General features: G+C 46.1%; 1 protein-coding gene and 1 long non-coding RNA gene across 51 annotated transcripts in view; one reads left to right on the forward strand and one right to left on the reverse strand.

The window, feature by feature from the left end:
- The window catches only part of SVIL (supervillin), a 256,217-nt gene that overhangs the window by 231,145 nt on the left and 2,730 nt on the right, over positions 1-22,342 (forward strand). For all 50 annotated transcript variants that reach the window (XM_086333936.1, XM_086333952.1, XM_086333949.1 and 47 more), the window contains 11 exons: positions 586-733; positions 855-1,000; positions 3,092-3,267; positions 5,748-5,892; positions 6,202-6,478; positions 12,283-12,434; positions 14,698-14,803; positions 15,381-15,588; positions 16,318-16,451; positions 19,296-19,451; positions 20,921-21,064. In XM_086333936.1, coding sequence (XP_086190062.1) covers positions 586-733; positions 855-1,000; positions 3,092-3,267; positions 5,748-5,892; positions 6,202-6,478; positions 12,283-12,434; positions 14,698-14,803; positions 15,381-15,588; positions 16,318-16,451; positions 19,296-19,451; positions 20,921-21,064 — 1,792 coding nt within the window. The remainder of the gene's footprint in view (positions 1-585; positions 734-854; positions 1,001-3,091; positions 3,268-5,747; positions 5,893-6,201; positions 6,479-12,282; positions 12,435-14,697; positions 14,804-15,380; positions 15,589-16,317; positions 16,452-19,295; positions 19,452-20,920; positions 21,065-22,342) is intronic.
- LOC147360953 (uncharacterized) lies at positions 14,327-20,923 on the reverse strand. Its single transcript, XR_015139529.1, has 2 exons — positions 19,668-20,923; positions 14,327-15,035 (listed from the first exon to the last, which is right to left on the reverse strand). It is a non-coding gene; the product is annotated as an uncharacterized LOC147360953 (long non-coding RNA).

The following is a 22,342-nucleotide window of genomic DNA, read 5'->3' on the forward strand; positions in this document are numbered from 1 at the left end:
TTTTCATACTGTTTTTCTTCCCAGGAGGTTGAGTACAGTCCCTGTGCTCTACAATAGAACCTCAGTCTTTATCCACCCTGTATATGCTAGTGGCGTCTCTAATCCTAAACTCCTACTCCGTCCCTCTCCCACCTCTCCTCCCCCTTGGCAACCACAAGGCTGCTCTCTATGTCTGTGAGTCTTTCTGTTTCATCGATAGCTTCATTTGTGTCATATTTTAGACTCCACATATGACATCATATGGTATTTGTCCTTCTCTGACTTCACTTAGTATGATCATCCATGTTGCTGCAAACTTTGCTTTTTTTTATGGCTGATTAGTAGAATGGGTGTTTTTAAAAGCATCATGGATGATCTGTTGAATTTAAGACCTGTTGCTCTAAAGAATGCATTCCCTCTAGTCCTTTAGTTACATTTCCTTGACTTTGTAGACAACCCCCAACCAGTGGTGCCCCTGGCCCCTGTGGTCACGAGGTTTTCCTTTCAGACGTGCACCATTTCTCTTCTCTGATTTCAGCCTTAGCCCATCCACCACCTGGCCTTGGACTTGTCTGCCCAGATAACTGTGCTCCTCTCTCTGTTTAGGCCTCAGAACTTGCGAGTTTAATTCAGACCAAGAGGGAACTTGGTTGTAGAGCAACTTACATCCAGACTGTTGAAGAAGGAATTAATACACACACACATGCAGCCAAAGACTTCTGGAAGCTTCTGGGCGGCCAAGCCAGTTACCAATGTAAGAGTTTACTGTATCTCAGAGAAGAAGACTGGCTACTTCTCCTCTCCTCCTTCCTTCTTCCAAACCAGCCGCTCTCCAGTGGAAAACATAACACCCCCTTACTGTTCTTATCCCAAAGCCGCCGGAGACCCAAAGGAGGATGAGCTCTATGAAACGGCCATAATAGAGACCAACTGCATTTACCGTCTGATGGATGACAAACTCGTTCCTGATGATGACTACTGGGGGAAGATCCCAAAGTGCTCCCTCCTGCAATCAAAAGAGGTATGGCGAGGGCTCCGCCTTGGCCCTGGGCTGCCCAGGAAAACAGACAAAAGTGCCCAACAGACACTAGCCAGGGTTAGTGCACATCACAGACTAGAGATATCTTGTTTGGGGTTTTTTGGCTGCACCTTGAAGCATGTGAGATCTTAAGTTCCCCAACCGGGAAACGAACCCACAGCCCCTGCAGTAGAAGAATAGCGTTCTTAACCACTGGACTACCAGGGAAGTCCCCAGAAACATCTTTTTAAAGGCTCCCAATTTGTGACTTCAAATCATTGCTGCCGTCTTAGATGCTAATTGTTTATTCACTAAGCTGTGTCTGACTCTTTGCGACCCCATGGACTGTAGCCCACCAGGCTTCTCTGTCCATGGGATTTCCCAGGCAAGAATACTGGATCGGGTTGCCGTTTCCTCCTCCGGAGGATCTTCCCAACCCAGGGATTGAACCCATGTCTCTTAAGTGTCCTGCACTGGCAGGCAGATTCTTTACCACTGCGCCTCCTGGTGCTAATACAGAGTTACAATGTTGTTCCCAGGAGGCGTGGGACAGTGAAGGCTTTTCTGTTTGGGGCCAAACATAAATATGACTCAGGCCTGTCTTTTGATTTTTGTATAAACATTAAACATCTTTCAGTCCTTGAGTTTCAGGAATCATAGGTGTATATATAATTTTTAGGTTTGCCAAGTAAACCCATGAATTTTTATCTCACATAAGTAAAGATTTATTAAATATAAATAATAAATATTGTTTTTTCTGACAAGTATTAAATATATTAAATATTTAATTTAATTTTATATTTAATATTTTATATATGTTTGTGGCCTTCCCCAGTGGCTCAGCAGTAAAAGAATCCACCTGCCATGCAGGAGCCACAGGAGACGTGGGTTCACTCCCTGGGTCAGGAAGATCCCCTAGAAGGGGGCATGGCAACCCACGCCAGTATTCTTGTTGGAGAATCCCATGGACCTAGGAGCCTGGCGGCTGCAGTCCAGGTCACAGAGAATCAAGTGTGACTGAAGCAAATGAGTACACGTGCATACGTGTGTTTGTGTGTATGTGTACAAATGTTTGTGTGTGTGTGAGAGAGAGTATATGCAGAACCAGTAAGTATTCTGAATGTTGAGAAGAAAGTGGAAGACACAATGGGACTTTAAATTTCATTGGGTAGAAAAGTATTAGAATGTCATCCAAAGCTAAATTGATTGTCTGATGTGAATGGGCATTTAAAGGGAGAAACAGTCACAGAAAAAGAAGTAATCAGGAATAATTTTAATGATAAGGTGAAATTGAGTCTAGTTTGCTTAGTAACTTAGTTTGCTTAGTAGTAATAATTCTATTCTTAAGTAGAATTCCCAACACAGGGATCGAACCCAGGTCTCCCACATTGCAGGTGGATTCTTTACCAGCTGAGCCACCAGGGAAGCCCAAGAATACTAGAGTGGGTAGCCTATCCCTTCTCCGGGGGATCTTCCTGATCTAAGAATTGAATCGGGGTCTCCTGCATTGCAGGCAGATTCTTTACCAACTGAGTTTTCAGGGAAGGTTGGAAATGAAGACAGGAATTATTCTAGGAAGAACAAGCAACAGGCATGGAAATAAGAAATAGCATTGTGTTCTTGTATTCATTCAACAAACCCTGGTGAGCCCAACTGCAAATATAAGTACAGGTTTGTCTCTGCCCTTGAGGGTCTCGGAATTGTACAGGGCGGAGTCCTGTACAATCACTGGGTCCTCAGTGCCACGTGAGGTTGCCTGTATAAGTTAAATGAGTGAATGACAAGGGAAGGGAGAGAGTAAGGGGGACGGAGGAAGACGTGCTTAAATAGCTCTTATGCCTCAGAAGTGCTACATGGCCTGAGCCTTCAGAGGAGGGGTTAACTTGGGCACTTAGGTCAACAAGACAGAAATCACACCCACGGAATGAAGGCTGGCTTGGCAGGATGGCACTAGCTGCCAGGTCTCTTTGTGTCTGTACTGAATGCTCCATTAGGATTTAAATCATCGCCTGTCTGGCTCACTGTCACTAGAGACTCTGGTTCAACTAGAACTTGTCCTTGGAGTTAACAGATTTTTCTGTGCCATTTCCCCAGGTACTGGTGTTTGATTTTGGGAGTGAAGTTTACGTGTGGCATGGAAAAGAAGTCACATTAGCACAACGGAAAATCGCCTTTCAGCTGGCAAAGCACTTGTGGAATGGAACCTTTGACTACGAGAATTGTGACATCAACCCGCTGGATCCTGGGGAATGCAATCCCCTCATTCCCAGGTACTGCCGGGCCCTTGGCCACCTCCCCCCACCGCAGTGATTAACCATACCTTTCTTGGGTTTTACTTTCCATAAATGATCACAATGCAGTACCTTGATTATTCACAAAAGGAACGGCGCTTTAGCTTTTCCCTAACAAATACAGAAGTACGGATGGAGAGGTCGTCTGGATGGTGTTCCTGTTGTATTTCATTTCTTAAGGTAAATCGGTGCCACCTGCAGCGTTCAGGTGCTGCTGTGCCAGATGAATAGCAGTTGTTTAAGCAAATGCCTTGCTCATCGGAAAAGCTTGCCAAGTCCTGGAATCCAGCCATGGATCTGTGGAAACCATGCCTCTGTCTGGTTTCATACCTCCCCAGCATAGCCCTTGAATTCCAGGATCCACTATTTGTTTAGATGAGGTTTTTGCCCTTTTAGGGGGAGGGAGGATGTGGTATTGAAGTAATGATTGTAGTTATTTCCTACAGTCTACTGGACTTTTCAAAGTCATCTTGGAGAAGCGGCCAAAGATGCACAAAACTCTCAGAAAGATGATCTTGAGGAAAAAATTCTTAGATCCAAAGGATCAGTGTTTTTTATTTCATAACTACCAGGAAAAAGAAGTGCCTTTAAATTATGCATCCCACATAATACATTAGAAATTGATGTAAATGGCACATTGAAACTGCTTTTTAATGTCTTCCATTGAATTTATATACAGATTTCAACTAACCTACCTAGTTTCCTGTTTTAAAATCCAAATCTTGATTTTATTATTGTCATTATAGAAAAAATCCAAAATGATGTCAGTGTAGGTGAAAAGTTTTCAAATCCTTTTTAAGCACATTTAACAAAATTAGTACTGAAACAACTAGTTTTTTTAAGAACTAAAGCTAAGACTAAAAGGAATATTTTACTTGCTATAGTAAAAGAAAAAAATACCAAAGCATAAAATCTGTCTGATAGACAATTTGGTCATGACGTCATCTGAGATCTGAAAATACAGAGGAGTGGGCATCCCGCCTGCTGGCTCTCAGCACCTCTGAGACCAGAAGCTCTGGGGGAGCTCTGGAAAAAATGCATTTGGTGGGCCCAGCCCAGGAGATGTGCTTTTGATTCAGGTGGGTGGGGCTCGTGTGTCAGCATGTCTTAAAAGCTCCCCAGGGATTTTAAGGTGCAGCCAAAGTAGAGCACTCAGCCCTTCTTAACAGACAGGAGACCAAAACCACTGAGGAGTCATGGCTTCACCCAGCTCAGACCCACGAGTCAGGACAGAGAGGAGGGTCACCAGCTTCACGCCCTCACACTGCAGATGCTGCTGGCCGTGCTCCCTGGCTTCACAGTATCCAAGATGAATGTCTAAGCTGAGACCAAAGTGCTCGTTCTGTAAGCACCTCAGCAAGTCTGCAGAGTGGAATTTATATAAAAGACAGTCACTCAGCTATTTTCTGCTAAGGACCATAGTCTTCAAGGTAGTCCTGAATTTTCCACAGTTGCTGATACTTGGTTCCTGAAGTCCCACCAGAGTCTGCAATGGAAGTGTTTGTATGAAGTGCCTCATCCTTTCGGGTCCCTTTGAAAACAGGCAGCCCCTTGCTGTGCCTTAGCTGTGATGCCAGAAACTGTGGTCTGGACCAAATAGGACATGATGAAGCATGGGCCACCCCAGGGCCCAGGAAGCACTGCCCGTCCATCTGAGGGACCCAGTTCACAAGCCAAGGCTGATTAGGAAGGATGAGAAACACCTTCACCTTATCCTTACGGCTCACCCTCTTCTGCACGTCTTTTCTCAGCTCTCCCTATTTCTAAGTTAGCTGTGTTCCAAGCTCAGTGCCGGATTCTGAGATCCCGAGACAGTACAGACCTCCTGACCGGGCTGGGCGGCTTCCTTTCTCTTTTCATTGTGTTCTGCTCAGCTGCTTCCCATCCAGTGACCTAGACATAAATGTGCACAAATTCACTCTATGATCTATGAGGGTATGTTCATTTAGGGAACAGAGGAGAATTTTTCCTGGAGACTGGCAGTCTCCATTGTGACATGACTTAAGAGAACTCAGGGTGAACGCAGATCCCTCCCTCTATTCACGGACTTGAAGGAAACATGCTGAGGCTCTCTGGATGGCCGTGGGCAGAATAAAGCAGGCGAGAGCGACACGCCTGCGACTCCGGCCTTCGCTGAACTCCCAGACTAGCCCGTTGCCCTCCGGGACCCCGACGTGAGGATTTGCTAGAATGCAAGTCCAGTCCTGAGGTGGATCACGTCACATTCAGGCACATCAACTCCAGGGAAACAAAACCATGCAAGGTTTCAGGCTAAAGTAAGAAAATGTCATTTATCAGGTCACATCAGTGAAAACAAACCATCCATTCTGTATACTGTTTACGTATTTGGTTTTCTCACTAGCCACGTGTGCTGGGTTTGGACTTCTTAATTTCAACGTGACTTATTTAATCTTGGTTCTTTTCCCATCCACTCCTCCCACCCCACCCCCACCCTGCAGGAAAGGACAGGGGCGGCCCGACTGGGCAATATTTGGGAGACTTACAGAACACAACGAGACGATCTTGTTCAAAGAGAAATTCCTTGATTGGACGGAACTGAAGAGACCTAACGAGAAGAACGCCAGCGAACTCGCGCAGCACAAGGTATGCAGGATGATTAAGCCCCAAACCTCAGAGCTCGGTTTGAGTCCATGCCAAAGGGGCTTGGATGCTAAAAGCCCTCCTGGGGTTTGCTAGTAGAACAGCAAACCAGTTTCCAGCTACATTCTGACTCCAGGAGGTGAAAATAGCTGTGTTTCCACCTCCAGGTTTATAGGTGTCGCATTCAGAGTCATGGTGTGTGTCCTCTAAATGCACCCTTTCCTGAAATGCACTGGACAGCCTGAACGCCATCCTCTGAGGCTGTCCCATCACCAGAGGCAGCTGAGCCAGCATGTCTGCGTTCCCTCCTAGGACGATGCCCGGGCAGAGGTCAAGCCTTACGACGTGACACGGATGGTGCCGGTGCCCCAGACAACAGCCGGCACCGTGCTGGATGGGGTCAACGTGGGCCGAGGCTACGGGCTGGTGGAAGGGGACGACCGGAGGCAGTTCGAGATCGCCAGCATCTCAGTGGACGTCTGGCACATCCTGGAGTTCGACTACAGCAGGCTCCCCAAGCAGAGCATCGGGCAGTTCCACGAAGGCGATGCCTACGTGGTCAAGTGGAAGTTCATCGTGAGCACTGCAGGTCAGTGAGCACTTCTGTATCCTCCTAGCCCCACCATGGCCATCGTGGCCGCCGGATCCAGACTGAGTGCGTGTCTGCCCCCAGCCGCCAGTGCAGGGGCCAGTCTAGTCATTCCTCATGATGAACCTTGGGAATAGATTCCTAACACCCCAGCTTGGCTAGCATCCCTGGTGCTTCCCTCTAGTCTCCTGGCATGGTAAGGTTTCCCGGCCGCCCTCCCCTGCCCCATCCCCGAAGGTCTTCTAGAAAAGCAATGATTTGCCTCTGCATGACCTTAGTATTTACCCCGTGATTGGATGCTTTAAATGGAAGGAACACACGGCTGATGGTACAGCACTGAAACCAAATGGTGTGGTCACAGTCAATCCGTGCACAGAAAGATTTATTCAGACTGAAAGAAGTATTTCCTCTAAGGCTGAGAGTCCTAACAGTGCTCTATGTACCTGGCAGGGTAAATACATGGTCCCACCTCCCATGGACCCCACAGTGCTGTGCTCTTCACATGGCAAAAGAGCAAAACTCTGCATGGTGTGATTTGCACTAGGGGCAGTGAGGGCGGAGAGCGGTGGACTGGGGAGAAATCATCCCTTTTTCTTGCCAAGAAGCTGCCACAAGTCAAGTGATCCAGTGTCCCTCATTCCTACGCGTTTAGAGACAGTTTATGTCACAACTTGGTGATTCCAAGTTTCACTTGCCAAGGGAGTTTAGTCACCTCCTCCTGGCCCCCTTGCCGTCCGGGTATGGCTGCCCCACGGGGCACAGGGTGGAGGCCACTGGTGGCTTTCAAACACTGACTTAGAACCATTTGGTTTTACCTAATTTATCCACTATACATCCATTAATCAACAGGTGGCATTTACTGAGCACCTGCTGTATAAAGAGGACACTTTTAAAATTTATTATTGAAGTATAGTTGATCAACAGTGCTGCATTAATTTCTGCTGTACAGCAGAATGATTCAAATATATATACATACACATATATCCTTTTTCATGATTTTCCATTATGGTTCATCCCAGGATATTAAATACAGTCCTGTGCTGTACAGTAGGACCTTGTGTATCCTTCCTGGATTACTAGTTTGTCTTTGTTAATCTCAAACTCCCAGTCTACCCCTCCCCGATGTCCCCTCCCGCTTTGGCAACCGCCAGTCTGTTCTTTATGAGTCTTGTTTCTGTTTTGTAGACAAGGTTGTGTGTGTTGTATTTTAGATTCCAGATACAAGTGATATCATACAGCATTTGTCTTTTTCTTACTTAGTATGATAATCTCTCCATCTGTGTTGCTCAAATGGCATTATCTCATTCTTTTTTCTGGCTGAGAAATATTTCATTGTGTGTGTGTGTTTACACCACATCTTCTTTACCTATCCATTTGTCCACGGACATTTAGGTAGCTTTCGTGTCTTGGCTATTGTAAATTGTGCTTCTATGAACATATGGATGCATATATCTTTTTCAATTATATTAACAGTTTTTTCCTGGATATATGCCCAGGAATGGAACTGCTGGATCACATGGTAATTCTTGTTTTAGTTTTCTGAGGAACCTCCATCCTGTTATCCACAGTGGTTGCACCAACTTACATTCTCACCAACAGTATAGGAGGGGGTTCCCTTTTCTCCATACCCTCTCCAGCATTTATTTGTAGATTTTAAAATGATGGTCATTCTGAATGGTAAGAGGTGATACTTCACTGTGGTTTTGATTTGCATTTCTCTAATAATTAATGATGTTGAGCATCTTTTCAACTGCCTACTAGCCATCTTTATGTCTTCTTTGGAAAAACGTCTATTTAGATCTTCTGCCCATTTTTCAATTGGGCTGTTTTCTGTTGTTGAGTTGTATGAGCTATTGTGTAGTTGAGAGATTAAGCCCTTGTCAGTTACATCATTTGTCAGTATTTTCTCCCATCCCATAGGCTGTCTTTTCCTTTGGTTCCTTGTTTCCTTGGCTGTAAGTCTGATTAGGTCCCATTTGTTTTTGCTTTGATTTCTGTTGCCTCGGGAGACTGACATAAGAAAACACTGGTGTAATTTCTGTCATAGGATGTTTTGCCCATGTTCTCTCCTAGGAGTTTTATGGTATCAGGTCTTATATTTAAGGAATAAGAGACTTTTTTAGGGACTGCGTGACTGGACAGTCACAGGACATAGGACTGGACACTCAAGACCCCTTTTCTCCCCAAGAAGGCCTCCCAGCTTGGAGGAAAGGCCCTAGACCCAGGGACCCTACAGCCTGGGTCTGAATCCTCTCAGGAGCCACTAGCTGTGCAAGTTGGGGAAATTTACATAACCTGTCTGAGCCTCGGTTTACTCGCCTGGCACATGGAGATTATAATACCCTGCTTGCCAGGGTCCTAGGATCGGGTATGTGGGATGTTTAGCATGTAGAGGTGCAGATATCATCACTGCTGACCTTTTCAGCATAGCTCCTGCATTGAACTGGAAGATGAGATACCATGGGTCCACCCCAATGACAGCAGTTCCCAGAGGGTCTCTGTTGTGGGTTTAAACTCTGGGGTGAATTGCCAAGTTGGACACTGAGTACTCATCTGTGCTGCCTGGCAGTTGAGACAATCAGCAGGAGTTTAGTGGGATAAGACCTACTAACCTTTGATGTTGTGGACGTGGGACCAATAAGGAGCAACTTTCAAGAGCACCCGCTGTCCTCAGCCTTAAAAGTAGAGGAAGGGAAGGGGCTTGCTGTTTTACAAAACCAGACGGGGGAGCTACTGTCTGAAATTTACTTGTCTCCTTTTCTTAAAAAAATAATGGTCAGTGAATGGATGACTAAGTCTATATGAAAATGAATTTAAAAAACAGATCTCAGATTTCTGAGAGGCCCCTAAGAAATGCTGATGTGACCTGGGCAAATACTTTGTGTTTCTCCCCAGTGAACACAAGGTACATGTCACAGCCAGACCCTGCGGCAGGCACCTTTATGGACAAAGTGACAGCTTTGATGAAGCCCAGCTGCGGAGGATTAAGGGAGGCCAGGTAGCGTTCAGATTCCAGGCCATCCCTCTGGGAGCAGAAAAGCACAGCCTAACAGCATTTGCAGCTGCTCTGTGGTCATCACAGAAGCCCTGGCCCCTTGTGACAGCTGGTCCAGTCCCCACATCACTCAGACCCACAGGGGCTGCCCCTGCAAAGGGGACTGAATTCAAGGTGCCCTTCTGGGCAGGCCCAGCAGAAAGCACCTCCTGGTGATACAGCACTGTCGCCCTCTTGGCTGACTCTGGGACGTCTGCTCCTTGGGACGTGAACTGTGACCAGGGAGACCAGAGGCCCCAGTGGTCAGTGTCCTGCCCCAGATGCTACCTCAGGTGCTGCAGGATGTGGCTCAAGTCCCCACAGGGTCAGGGAACAGGCAGCTTGGGGTACCCAGTGATGCTGGGTCAGGCCCCACCGGGGCCCCATGCAGGAGTCAAGTTCCTATTGTAGGAGGCTGGCTGCAAGACCACGTGCTGAGCAGTTCACGTGGCTGAACAGCCACCACCTGTTTTTTGTTACTTCTAAACGCAACTCCTGATAATGACCTTCCTCTCTGAAGTAGGTGGATGGCAGCATGCAGCGACATGTTACATTCAGCCTCGGTCAGGGCTGCAAAGATGACAGTCCAGAAGTTCTTAATATAGAGCTTAACTAATACAGCTTAACCTTTGCTAAAACTAAAAATCAATACATGCATCAAAAAGTAAGTTGTACACAGGATTAAATTCGGGGTATGCTGAAGAAAATCGCAAGGAAAATTTGTGAAAACTTTTATGGAATATTTTTAAGGGAATATAGTCCTATTTTAGGTATATGTAGGCAAGCCCATTTTGGAATGTTAGGGTGCACAACACTGATTATTTAATTATGAAAATATATTTAACAGACTGGTAACAAATTCTAAGACGTGTAAACTGCTGTGATAACTTTTAAGCATCTCTCTCCCTAGTAGTAGTCTAACTGATGTGACTAATTTTCACTGCTTTGAAGAGTGTGGGATTGCTAAACAAAGATAACTTCTGGTCCTACTTAAATTCGCAAAACTTTCAACGAGTGGCTTCCAAAGTAATTGTGGACATGTAACATCTATTCAGGGGGTGGTTTCTATTTGCTTGGTGCACCTAGAAGTACACAGATTTGACGATTTCAGGTTCACAGTAGAAGGTGCTAAGGCCTGCGCTTGGTCAGAATCCTTTAAGAATTATCATAATCATTTATGAAAGCTGTTTGAGTACTTTGATAAAAAGACCAGAAGAAATCACATAAATATGGCCCCTGATCACTCAGAAACTTGAAATAACTGAGCTTTCTTCTTACCTTCAAACCTTAAGACAACTGTGATTTTGTCAATGAGATTAGGGTTGAGAAAAATTGAGATCATACAGAACCAGAGTCCGATTATTATTTTTGGTATTTTTGTTTTTAAATATTTTATTGGCATTTTATAGTTGCTTTACAATGTCGTGTTAGTTTCTGCCGTGCGCAAGGTGAATTACCTGTGTGTGTACATCTATGTATATCCCATCTTTTTAAAACTTCCTTCCCATATAGGTCACCGCAGAGCACTGTGTAGAGTTCCCTGTGCTATACAGTAGGTTCTCATTAATTACCTATTTTATACACATTACAATATAAACGTCAATCCCAACCCATCCAACCCACCCCCGCCCCTTTCCCCTTTGGTGTGCACGTTTATTCTTCCTGATTTTTAACATATACGGGTATCACAGGCACCTGCATCCTCCCTGGGTTGATCCCACCCGGACCACCCGGGCACGAGTGGAGATCTTAGTCTCCTGACGTCACTCAGCCTAGAACGCTCTGCCTCTTGGTCACGGTCATTCAGGCCTCTCTTATGCACCTCCTCCCAAAGGCCTTCCCCACCAGGCACTCCAGCAGCGCTCAGCCTGCCCCTGTCACATCCCCCGTCTTCTCCTCTCAGTAGTGACACCCTCTGAAGTCACCTTGCTCATCATCATTGCCCTAGCACACGGTAGGTGGTCAGAAAATATTTACTGAACACATGAGGGAGTCTGGAGACAGATCTCTTCCTAAAGGTAAAGGTTTGGGGTCTGAACTCCTGTCTGAAGTGACCGCTCACCCAGATCACTGTCCGTGACTGTCCCTCAGTGGGGTCTGCCTTCCATGTGCTGCTGTGGTCTCTCCAGTGCCTGCGAGGTCCTGGCAGTGAGACTAACCAGCCCTTCATCCTGGCTGCAGCCCTGGTGGCAGTCATCACTTAAATCCCGTTATTTTGTGAAAGTGATAGGTCCGCAATTCGTCTCTCCCATTTCTGACATAACTTGGAGACTTCAAAGTTTTTTTCCTGAAGTCTTAGCAGATGACATTTCTTTATGCTTAAAGCTGGCCCAACTGTTGTTTGCAGTATCTTTTCTCCACCAGCGGATCGTCTGCCAACGGTTGGTGAAACACGGAAATTGTGCTTGTGTCATCAGGCACCCCAGGCCTGCTCTGGCGTCCGCACTTTTCTGTTACACACACCTGGATGGCCTACTATCTCCCCAGATGATAGATGTTTATCTTGGGGTATCAGGAGGGCCTGGAGATCATTTTCCTCCAGTTTGGAGGCTTGGGGTCCATTAGCTGGAAGAAAGGTGGTTTCTCTCCCTTCCAGTGGCCAACCAAGATCGACATTCCCTCCATTGTAAATGATTTATCCCCAGCCCTGCACCCCAGGGTTGCGCCTCTACTGTTTGTCCTCAGAGTCTGGAGGCCTGAGCTGCACACTGGCTCTTCTTGCGGTTTATCCCCTGCCCACCCCACGCTCTGCTGTTCTTTGTGTTTGCAGTGGGAAGCCGGCAGAAGGGGGAGCACTCGGTCAGGGTGGCTGGCAAAGAGAAATGTGTCTACTTCTTCTGGCAAGGCCGCCAGTCGACCGTGAGTGAGAAGGGCACATCAGCTCTGATGACAGTGGAGCTGGACGAGGAAAGGGGGGCCCAGGTAAGTCCTGGAGGCAGACGTGCTGCAAACAAGGTAAAGGAGGGCGCCTGGCTTGTTTCCCTAAGGACCTGATTCTAATGAACAAAGGACAGCATTGTCCAAAGCCTCCTTAGTCTTGATCCGGCTTCTCTGTATTTCAGGCTCCGTCTCCTCTTTCATCACCTCCCTGGCCAGGAAGGCAGACCTCTTATAATATGGTCTTAAATGGCAACCCACTCCAGTGTTCTTGCCAGGAGAATCCCAGGGACGGTGGAGCCTGGTGGGCTGCCGTCTATGGGGTCACACAGAGTCGGACATGACTGAAGCGACTTAGCAGCAGCAGCAGCAAAGTTTATCTGCAAATAATAAATCTACAAAATTAAGTTTAAAGAGCCCATAAGCGTTAAGTTTTCACTTAACTGATCATCAAGGAATTGTAAATAGGACAAAGATGCCACTTTCCACTCCTAAAATGGCAGAAGTGTTTTAAAAGAATGGATCCAGGGCTGGTGAGGATTCAGGAGGATGCGTGCCCATGCCTGTCTCTGCTGCAAAGTGTAAATTGAAACAGCCACCCTGAAAGGCAGCTTTGGCTTAAGAACCTTAAAGTGCTCACACACTTTGATCAGTTATTCCACTTACACAAATCCATCCTCAGGAAATATCAGAGATGTATGTAAAGACTGAGTCTTCCCATGGCAGCCTGGGTGATTTTCCTAGGACCCTTCAGATCATGCCCTGCCCTCTGTTCTCCGTCACACCCAGACCACCCAGGGTCAGTCCTGCACCCTCCAACCTCGCTTGTCTTGTACGCCTGTTCAGGCCACTCCCACCTTTTTATGGCTCCCCACTTTCTGCCCACTGCAGGGCTTTTGCAGGGATCTCCCCGGCCTGGCACTCCCCTGGGTTTCCGTCTGGATGTCACCTCCTTATGCTTTCTCCACCTTCTCTGTCCCTTTGCTTTATTTTTCCACAGCACTTACCCCAACGTAAAGGGACGGTCACTGTTTACTTATTCTGTCTTCCTCTCTAAGCATGAAAGAAACTGTGTCTATCCTGGTCTTACCTACCCCATAACCCCAGAGCCTGTGTGATGCCTGGCAGGTACCAATGCCCAAAGTCAAAGGTTTTGAAAGCATTCCTTTTTAACGTTTGGATTATCTAACCTTGGGTCCCTTCCTTTATTATGGGTTATTAAGAGTTGATTCTGGCGTTTTGGAGATCTTAGCATCCTTTTACTGTCTTGGATGAATAGTTAAGAAAAACATCAGGAAAGAGAGCAGAGGTATTTTCTCCAGAAACAGATCCACAAGCACTCAGCCTTCAGGTTCCTAAGAACCAACCCTCTTCCCTAAAAGTATTTAATGCATATTTTTTACTGTGGACTATATTTTCCACATAATAGCTGTTTGTCACTGAAAGCTAATTTATTCCTCATAGTGGATCATTTCAACTGCTTTTTTGAGGGGGCAGGTAGAGGCCATAAACAAATGTTTTATCGTACCTTGGAAATCATCCTTAGGGTTTTGAGTCTTAATCCAATTGGAGCATTTCATTTTCTATCAATCCAGTGGGTGAAAAATCACTGAAGAAACAGAAACCACTCGCACAAAATGGCCCTTGATGATGCACAATAGGTCCTGAGGTTGGTAACTTACAGTGAGAAACACTCCTGCCTTTCAATGCTGCCCAACTGCCAGGCTCTGTTCAAGTTTCCTGTTTAAGGGAAAATGTCTTTGGCAAAGTGAGTCAGCTGACTCAAGCCCTGGTTCCTGTTACTATGTTGCATCCCACACTGATGGGTTGACAGACGCAGTGACTGAGGTGCCCTGGGTGACAGGCCCTCTGAGGGGACGAGAGGCTGCAAAAGAGAGAGTTCTTTTCCCCAGAAACACTGAGTCAGTGGCTGGTCATTCTAACTGCTGAGACGTTTTATTAGAAACATGTTTAAATTAATCACATTATATCCCTACTGCAGAATATCAGAATTCATGCTTTAAAGGACATGTGATGATAGAAAAACACTAGGTGAAGAAAATCAAGGTATAAAAGCAACATAAAACAGCAATCCTACTTGGAAACATATACACCTGAAAAATACTTTGTATGATAGGAAAGCTGTACTCTAGAACTGTAATAGTGTTCTCTATAAATCACGGTATTATCACTGGCTTTTATTTGTCCTTCTCAATATTTCTCAGATTTTCTACCCGGGCATGTGTTACCTGTACGACCACAGCACCGGCCCGTGACTTATCACTCTGTCATGTGTTTCAATCGGAAGGTCCAGGTCCTGCAGGGCAAGGAGCCCCCCTGTTTCCTGCAGTGCTTCCAGGGGGGGATGGTGGTCCACTCCGGGAGACGGGAGGAGGAGGAAGAGAACACACAGAGTGAGTCACTCTTACTCTTGGAATTCGCTTCTGTTTTTCCTTCGGGGAAGGTATTTTTACAGGGGTGGCGGTTTGGAGTAAGTCTCTCTTTATGTAGCTGAAGGCAAATTTATAAGTTTGCCTTATAAATCAGCTTTATGGGGCGCCCACACCCCTCCCCCTCCTTCTGTGGAGTTGCCTTCAGAATCCAGCTTTGCATGCAGAAGGCCACAAGTTGACCTTAAACTGGATCCTGGAGGGAAAAAAAAAATCAGTGACTTTATCTTTTAAATTATGAGATTTCTGTTGAGGAACATCTTTAAAAAAAAAATCATCACAGCTTTCAAGCTTCTTAAAATATGCCTGGTTACAACTTACCTAGGTCTTTATAAATTTTGTGAAACTGGTTTTTCTGCATTGCAAACTTTTGGCAACCTGTTTCTGAGTCCACAAAGGTTTGTTTTCTGGACCTGAGTTAGAAACCGGCCTCGCCTCCACCTGCCCTTCCAGACACAGGAAGGAGTGGGGCTTGGGCTGCCTGGCAGGGTCCCCTCCCTGCTCAGTCGCCTCCTAACTGTGCCACTGGCGCCCCCTGCAGGTGAGTGGCGGCTGTACTGTGTGCGCGGAGAGGTGCCTGTGGAGGGGAACTTGCTGGAGGTGGCCTGTCACTGCAGCAGCCTCAGGTCTAGGACGTCCATGGTTGTCCTTAACGTCCACAAAGCCCTCATCTACCTGTGGCATGGATGCAAAGCCCAGGCCCACACGAAGGAGGTCGGACGGACTGCAGCCAATAAAATCAAGGACCAGTGAGTGCCGTGTGTGTGAGCACCTCTCCCTGAGCGAGGGCCTCCAGGGTACAGGCTGAGGATCCCAAGAACCCCGTGGATGCCCCCATATGTCCAGCATGACTCAGCGTGGGGAGGTCCCCATGAGGTCAGGGGCCCTGAAGGTCTAAGTTCATGACACACATTCAGCCCAAACCTCCCCTTGAGGGTTGTCCCCACTTTCTGAGGATTTACCTGCTTGCGTAAAAGGCAGAAGACCCCTTCAGAGGTGTGATTTGGCTCTTGAATTATCAGCCTGGGTTCTTGGTTATTTAAAAGAGAACAAATTTCAAACATCATTTAGGGGATCAGAGCTGGTTTTGTCAGAGGTGTGGAAGGTTTGCAAACACTCAGCTAGAGAGAGCTGGGACACACCCACTGTGTCAGACTGTCAGGTGCCCCCTCCTTGGGGACAAGGGTGTCCGGGAGACAGCCGCCCAAGGGCATTACCAGAGTCCCCAGGGCAGGCGCAATGGATACTGGGTTCCCTTCCTTTTCCAGGCAGGTGCCCACGACCCAGAGACAGCACACTAGACAGCCCCAGGTGAGAACCCACTCATATACTACAGAACACGCTGTCATTCATTATAAGGACCGTTTTAGTTGGAAAGCAGGAAAGATGCTGAGCCAATCTGTAGATGTAGTCTGGAATAATTTTGTCCTGCCCACAGTTCCAGGCCTGATAAAAACTATTGGCCTCTCTCCATGCAGATGTCCCCTGGAGGCCGGGCTGCACAGTAGCAGCAAAGTGACAATTCATGAGTGTGATGAAGGCTCAGAGCCCCTGGGGTTCTGGGACGCTCTGGGGAGGAGAGACCGGAAAGCCTACGACTGCATGCTTCAAGGTAAGCCTACAACCGGCACCTCCGAGCACCAGCTTCCTCAGTATCTAAATATTTATGCACACGTGCTCCACACAACACACGAGGAGTCCAAGGCCGGGTCTTCTCGGGCCAACAACCCAATAAGAAGACTAAATAACATTTATCACTAGTTATGATGCCAAGTAGATACTGTGTGTGTCAGGGCAGAGTTGTTCATAGAGAATGCTTCTGCCAGGAAGTGTTGCACAGAGCTCCAAAGAGGACAGGGCACTTCCTGGAGCCTTGGATGTGTAGCTGTGACTTGCAGAGAAGGGAAGGAGGGAGAAGCATTCCAGGAAACCAGATGGACACAGCATGAGCCTCTGGGATGAGGTGTTTTTGGTTTAGCCAGTGCCCAGGGTGCAGAGAAATAGTGGTGGTTTAGTCACCAAGTTGCGTCTGACTCTTTGCAACCCTCTGTCAGGGGGTTTTTCCAGGCAAGAATACTTGAGTGGGTTGCTGTTTCCTCCTCCAGGGGATCTTTCCAGCCCAGAGATCAAACCCATGGTTCCTGCAGTGGCAGGCGGGTTCTCTACCACTGAGCCACCTGGGAAGTTGTCCTGGGAAACTGGGGTTTAAATGAGAGTGGGTCGGTCTTGTCTTTGAATACACGAAATTTACAGGTTGACATACATACAGAACAACATAAGAAAAGCGAACAATTACTAAGCAGTTTAGGCTGAGCTAGGCCCTGGCTAACCACCGGCTACATGTTCCCTCACCCCATGCTCACAGCCCAACCTAGAAGCTGCCCTGGTTCACCAGCAGGGAAGCTGAGGCCTGGGAGCTTAACAATCTCAGCCCAGGTTGGACAACAGTGGGATGTCCTTGTGACCAAACTGTACTGCCTCTTGAGTTTTACAAACTTTTCCGGAAGTTCTTAAAATATAGTTGATCCTTGAACAACATAGAGGTTAGGGGCTAAGCTCCACCCCTCCCCCCCCCACACACAGTTGAAAATCCATATATAACTTGTTATTTGGCTCTGTCAGGGCTTGGCTGCCCCATGGCCTGTGGGATCTTGGTTCCCCAACTGTGTCCCCTGCATTGCAAGGCAGAGTCTTAACCCCTGGGCCACCAGGCAAGTCCCTACATATAACCTGTCACTCCCCCCAAACTTCACTACTCATACCCAACTGTTGACTGAAAGCCTTACCAAGAACACAGAGTTAACACCTAGTCTGTAGGTTGTATGTATTATATAATTCTTAAAAAAAGTGAATGTAATGAAAATTATAAGGGATGGAAATTACATTTACTATAGGATACTATAAATTTCTGTTTATGAGATGAATCATTTGTCAGTACCTACATCAATATTGTCTTAGTGGATACAAAATACTCTAGATGTTATATGTATTACTAATACTAGACATCAAAAATTAAAAGATATTGTGAAACAAATTTGTATTTATTTACAGATATTGGGTTGGACAAAAAGTTTGTTTAGGTTTTTCCATGTGTTATGAAAATCTTGAATGAACTCTTTGGCCAACCCAATATAATGAATGATTCATGCACTGATAACAAAAAAAGCAATAATATGATTACTTTATATCGCCTAGTGTCACTGATACAGCTGCTTCTCAGCACCCCAGCTGATACACTAATGAATGGTTATAACGCTTTTATGGCATGCAGCCTTTCAGTCACAATAGTCGTAATAAACTATTGAAAAGCACTGTTACATTTTTATAAAAATCACCTACCCCTAAAGATAACTGATACACAACTTCTCCAGTTACAAGAGACATGCAGACTGCATAGTAATTCTTTGAAAAAAGTTATAGAACAGTAAGAAAACTTACATTAAATATCACTCACCTTATGCCTATGTAAAGGTAGGTATCTACATAGATCTGATGCATTCATGACATACCTAAATTTTATTACTTTTTTCAATATTTCTAGGCTATGCAATTTGTCTGCAGGTTTTTCAAGTTGTCACAAATCTCCAAAAGATTTTTCCAATGTATCTATTGAAAAAATTTATGATGAACCATTTCCCAAAGCCTATGTTAATATTTATAGAGTTATGACTGCAGGTATTTTATGAGTATATATGCCACTCTCTACTTAATAGCTGGAGAACTGAGTTGTTTCAAATTTTTCTCTAAAGTTGTGAATAGTTTTCAAAAGAATTATCTGCATTTGTTTCTAGTTAAGGTAAATTCCTATACCTGGAACAACTGTGGTGAAGTTATAAAGTCTTACAGTAACATCTGCAAGCGTCCCCAGAACACTGGCACCAAATTCCATTCTTACCATTGATTGTAGCCCACCTCACCAGCAGTTTACAAATGTGTACATTTCACAGCACAGTCACATGCTTGGTTTATTACTTTTCCTCACTGATGGTAGAAATTATGATCAAACACTGTTATAACTTAATGTTTTAAATTAGAAGTACTGTTAAATGCTGTCTATATGTATTTCTTAGCCACATATACTTCTGTCTGGGTGAATATTTTATTTGTGCCTTTAGCACATTTTTAGATATTTATTATTATTACATTTCTTTATATCCTGCTAAAGATATGAACAGGTTTCCATATTTCCCATTTTGTCACTTGTCTTTTCATTTTGTTTGGTTGAGGGTGCTTTCTAATGCAGTGTAATTTTTCATTTTTATGTTGTTAATGCATAAATCTCTTCCTGAATTACTTCTTATGCAGTTATGATTAAAAAGGCCTTGCCCACCTCCAAGTTCAGATGAATTGTACCCCTTTTTACACTCGTGCTTTGATCACTTCATGTCTTACATTAATTCTCCAGTCCACCTGGAATTTATTTGTCTTTAGCTTTTTGTTCTCTTTTCTTTCAAAGATCCTGGAAATTTTAACTTCACACCCCGCCTGTTCATCCTCAGCAGCTCCTCTGGTGACTTCTCAGCCACAGAGTTCATGTATCCCGCCCGAGACCCCTCTGTGGTCAACTCTATGCCCTTCCTGCAGGAAGACCTATACAGCGCCCCACAGCCAGGTACGGCCCACAGAAGGGGGGAGTCGTGCTGAGCCAGCAGAAGGCTCACCTTCTAAGAAGTCTTTTTACTTTGCATCTAGTAAGCAGTTTTTATCTGCCAAGTACACTTTCTTATATTATCGCTCATGTAATCCTCATACCTCCCCATAACCAAAGGAAGATGACCTCAATCACGTATTATAGTATAAAAAACTGACCCTCGGATACTCAACTCACCCAAACTCATCAGTTAAGAATAGGTTGAGTGCAACTATGTCAGGCATCAGTCTCTGCTGTTCTCTCAGCTTTCCCTCCATCTTCTTGATTCATGTTCTCATATGGCTGCCCTTGCTCCAGCCATCATGTTTCTGTTCAAAAGAGAAAAAAAAAGAGTGGGGGAAACTGCAATGATAGCCAAGTCTCTCCCTTTTATTGGGTAAAGCAAAAGCTTTCCCTGAAACCCTCAGCTGCAAGGGAACCTTGCCAGAGTAGTAGGAGCAGGGGTTGGGAGCATCTTTGGGGTGAACCCCAGAGTGGTGTCTACAATTCCAGGCTGCAGAGCAGGGCCAAGGCTCTCTCCTGTGCCTCCGGATCCCAAGGTCAGGGCTGTTTCCACATGACCTCCACCACAAGACAGAGCCTCTGTGCTGTTGTGGTTGGGTCAGTCACCAGGGACTGGGCTGCAGACAGTCGTGTCTGAGGTCAGCTGTCCCAGCCTTGGGGCGTCTCCGCTCTCACATTACAAGAGCCTGGAGTGGCATCAGGAACCTCATGGACCCTGGCCACCCCGTCGCCACCTGAAAAGCTTGCCTGGTATACACGGTCATACTAGGGAAATATTAGCTAGTGTCTTATAAAGGGCTGCCACCCACCTCTTCATCCTAAGGCTCAGGTTGGGTCTTCAGCCTCCACTGGGCTTTTCAGTCGTGTGGTTATCACAGAACCCAGAGATGAGAGCCAGGAAAAGACTCTGGTGAGCTGAGCCCGCGGGTGTGAGAGGCCTTGGCGACGTCAAAGAAGGGTCAGGCTAATGGTTTGCTGTAGAGAAGAGGATCTCCGCCCGCCCATTCCTCCCTAAAGGAACCGTGGACTCAGGTGGCCTGCTTAGCAGGTCAAGCATGGGCAGGGCAAGCGCGATGTGCTCCCCAGTGTTTAACATGCTCTTGGGGGTCAGTGGTGCTGACAGCCCCTCGGGGGTCACGTGTCTCATCTATCCCAATCTTGGCACCTGGCCAGGACCCAGAGAGCCACTGCGGAGTTGGGAGAGGCAGGAAATTAAGAGGAGAGGAGGAAAGAGCCTACCTCGTCAATGCCAGCTCTGCCTCAGGCTTTGCCTGATTTGTCCCTCGAAAGCCACGTCACCAGGGGGACCCTCCCTGTGGCCCTGAGTTTACCTGCCAAGGGGCTTCTCCCACTGACCATAGTGGCAGGGAGGGAGGCACCGGTTAGGCTTGGGGAAGAGTCCCTGACTGTCTGCTCTGCCCTCGCAGCACTTTTCCTTGTCGACAATCACCACGAGGTGTACCTCTGGCAAGGCTGGTGGCCCATCGAGAACAAGATCACGGGCTCCGCGCGCATCCGCTGGGCCTCGGACCGGAAGAGCGCCATGGAGACAGTGCTGCAGTACTGCCGAGGTGAGGCCCCCAGCAGTGGGCACCCTCCATCAGACACCCTGATGGCTTTCTGCAGACTCACTTAGAGACCCGGGCCAGGCCTCCCTTTCTGTGGGTGGCACTAGCCTGGGGAAAAAACTGCAGTCAGCCATGAAACCGACTTTTTTTTCCCCTGGAACTTTTTGAGGCTTATTACTTTTGAAATTAATACATTCTAAGCTGCCAACATGAATCAGATTTCTCTTTAAATTGAAGTCGAGTAAATGTACAATATTATATGTTACAGGTGTATGATACAATGATTCATGATGTTTAAAGGTTATACTCCATGTATAGTTATTATAAAACATCAACTATACTCCCCATGTTATACAATGTATCCTGGTAGCAGATTTTATACCTAATGGTTTATACTGCTTAATCCACTACCCCTTATATTGCCCCTCCCCATCTCAACAAACTAGGGAATATCTCTTCTATTGGACTGGCCAAAAAGTTCTTTTGGGTTTTTACATAACATCTTATGGAAAAACCCAAATGAACTTCTTGGCCAACCTGATACTATAAGGCCATCTATTATTAACCTGTCACCCTCGAGATGAACAGCTGAGTTGTGGGATGGTAGCCTGGTTAAAACCCTCCTGCACTCAGGGTTAATCATGCTGAGGGACCCTGTCAGGGAGTAGAGAGTGCCCCCAAATGGGCTGGAAGGCCGACGGCAACCTTTCTGTCATTATTAGTATTACATCTGCAAAGAAAGGTGTGCAGTCCATTCGTGGCTTCTCTATTATACCATCCACCTGAAACTGTTGGTCTTTTATATAAAATGAAGATGCCAGTAATTAATTTGTCTTAATTTTTAAGACCTCATTGATTAGTATTACTGAGTATGTACAGTCTATTTTCTCGAGAAACTCTTTCATAATAAAATACTAAATTTCCCACCAAACATTTAAGCTAAAGCCGCTTCTAAACTGCTGTCATTAGCTGGTTAATTCCCACTGAGCTTGATGCTGGGTCAGGAAGTCGGAGGAATATTTGACGGGTGAGTCCAGGAGGAGGAAAAGGAGCCCCCAGACACCACAGAGAGAGCCTGTCTTTCCTCCCATCCAGGGAGGGTTCTGTTAGGGTCAGGAACCTTAAAGTCAGGGCACTTCCAGGCAACTGTATGCATACCTATATGCATGAAGTTAAACATCTTATGTAAACATCCTCCAGGCGGGGTTGCCAACTACTCAACTTACGTTTTAAGCCTGAAGTCAAGAGATGCAAACAAAAGATTTCAGGGGAAATCAGAGA

The sequence above is a fragment of the Bos grunniens genome, chromosome 13 (genome assembly GCF_055505025.1).
Source record: "Bos grunniens cultivar Pamir isolate PY7600 chromosome 13, Bosgru_T2T1.0, whole genome shotgun sequence".
NCBI lineage: Eukaryota > Metazoa > Chordata > Mammalia > Artiodactyla > Bovidae > Bos > Bos grunniens.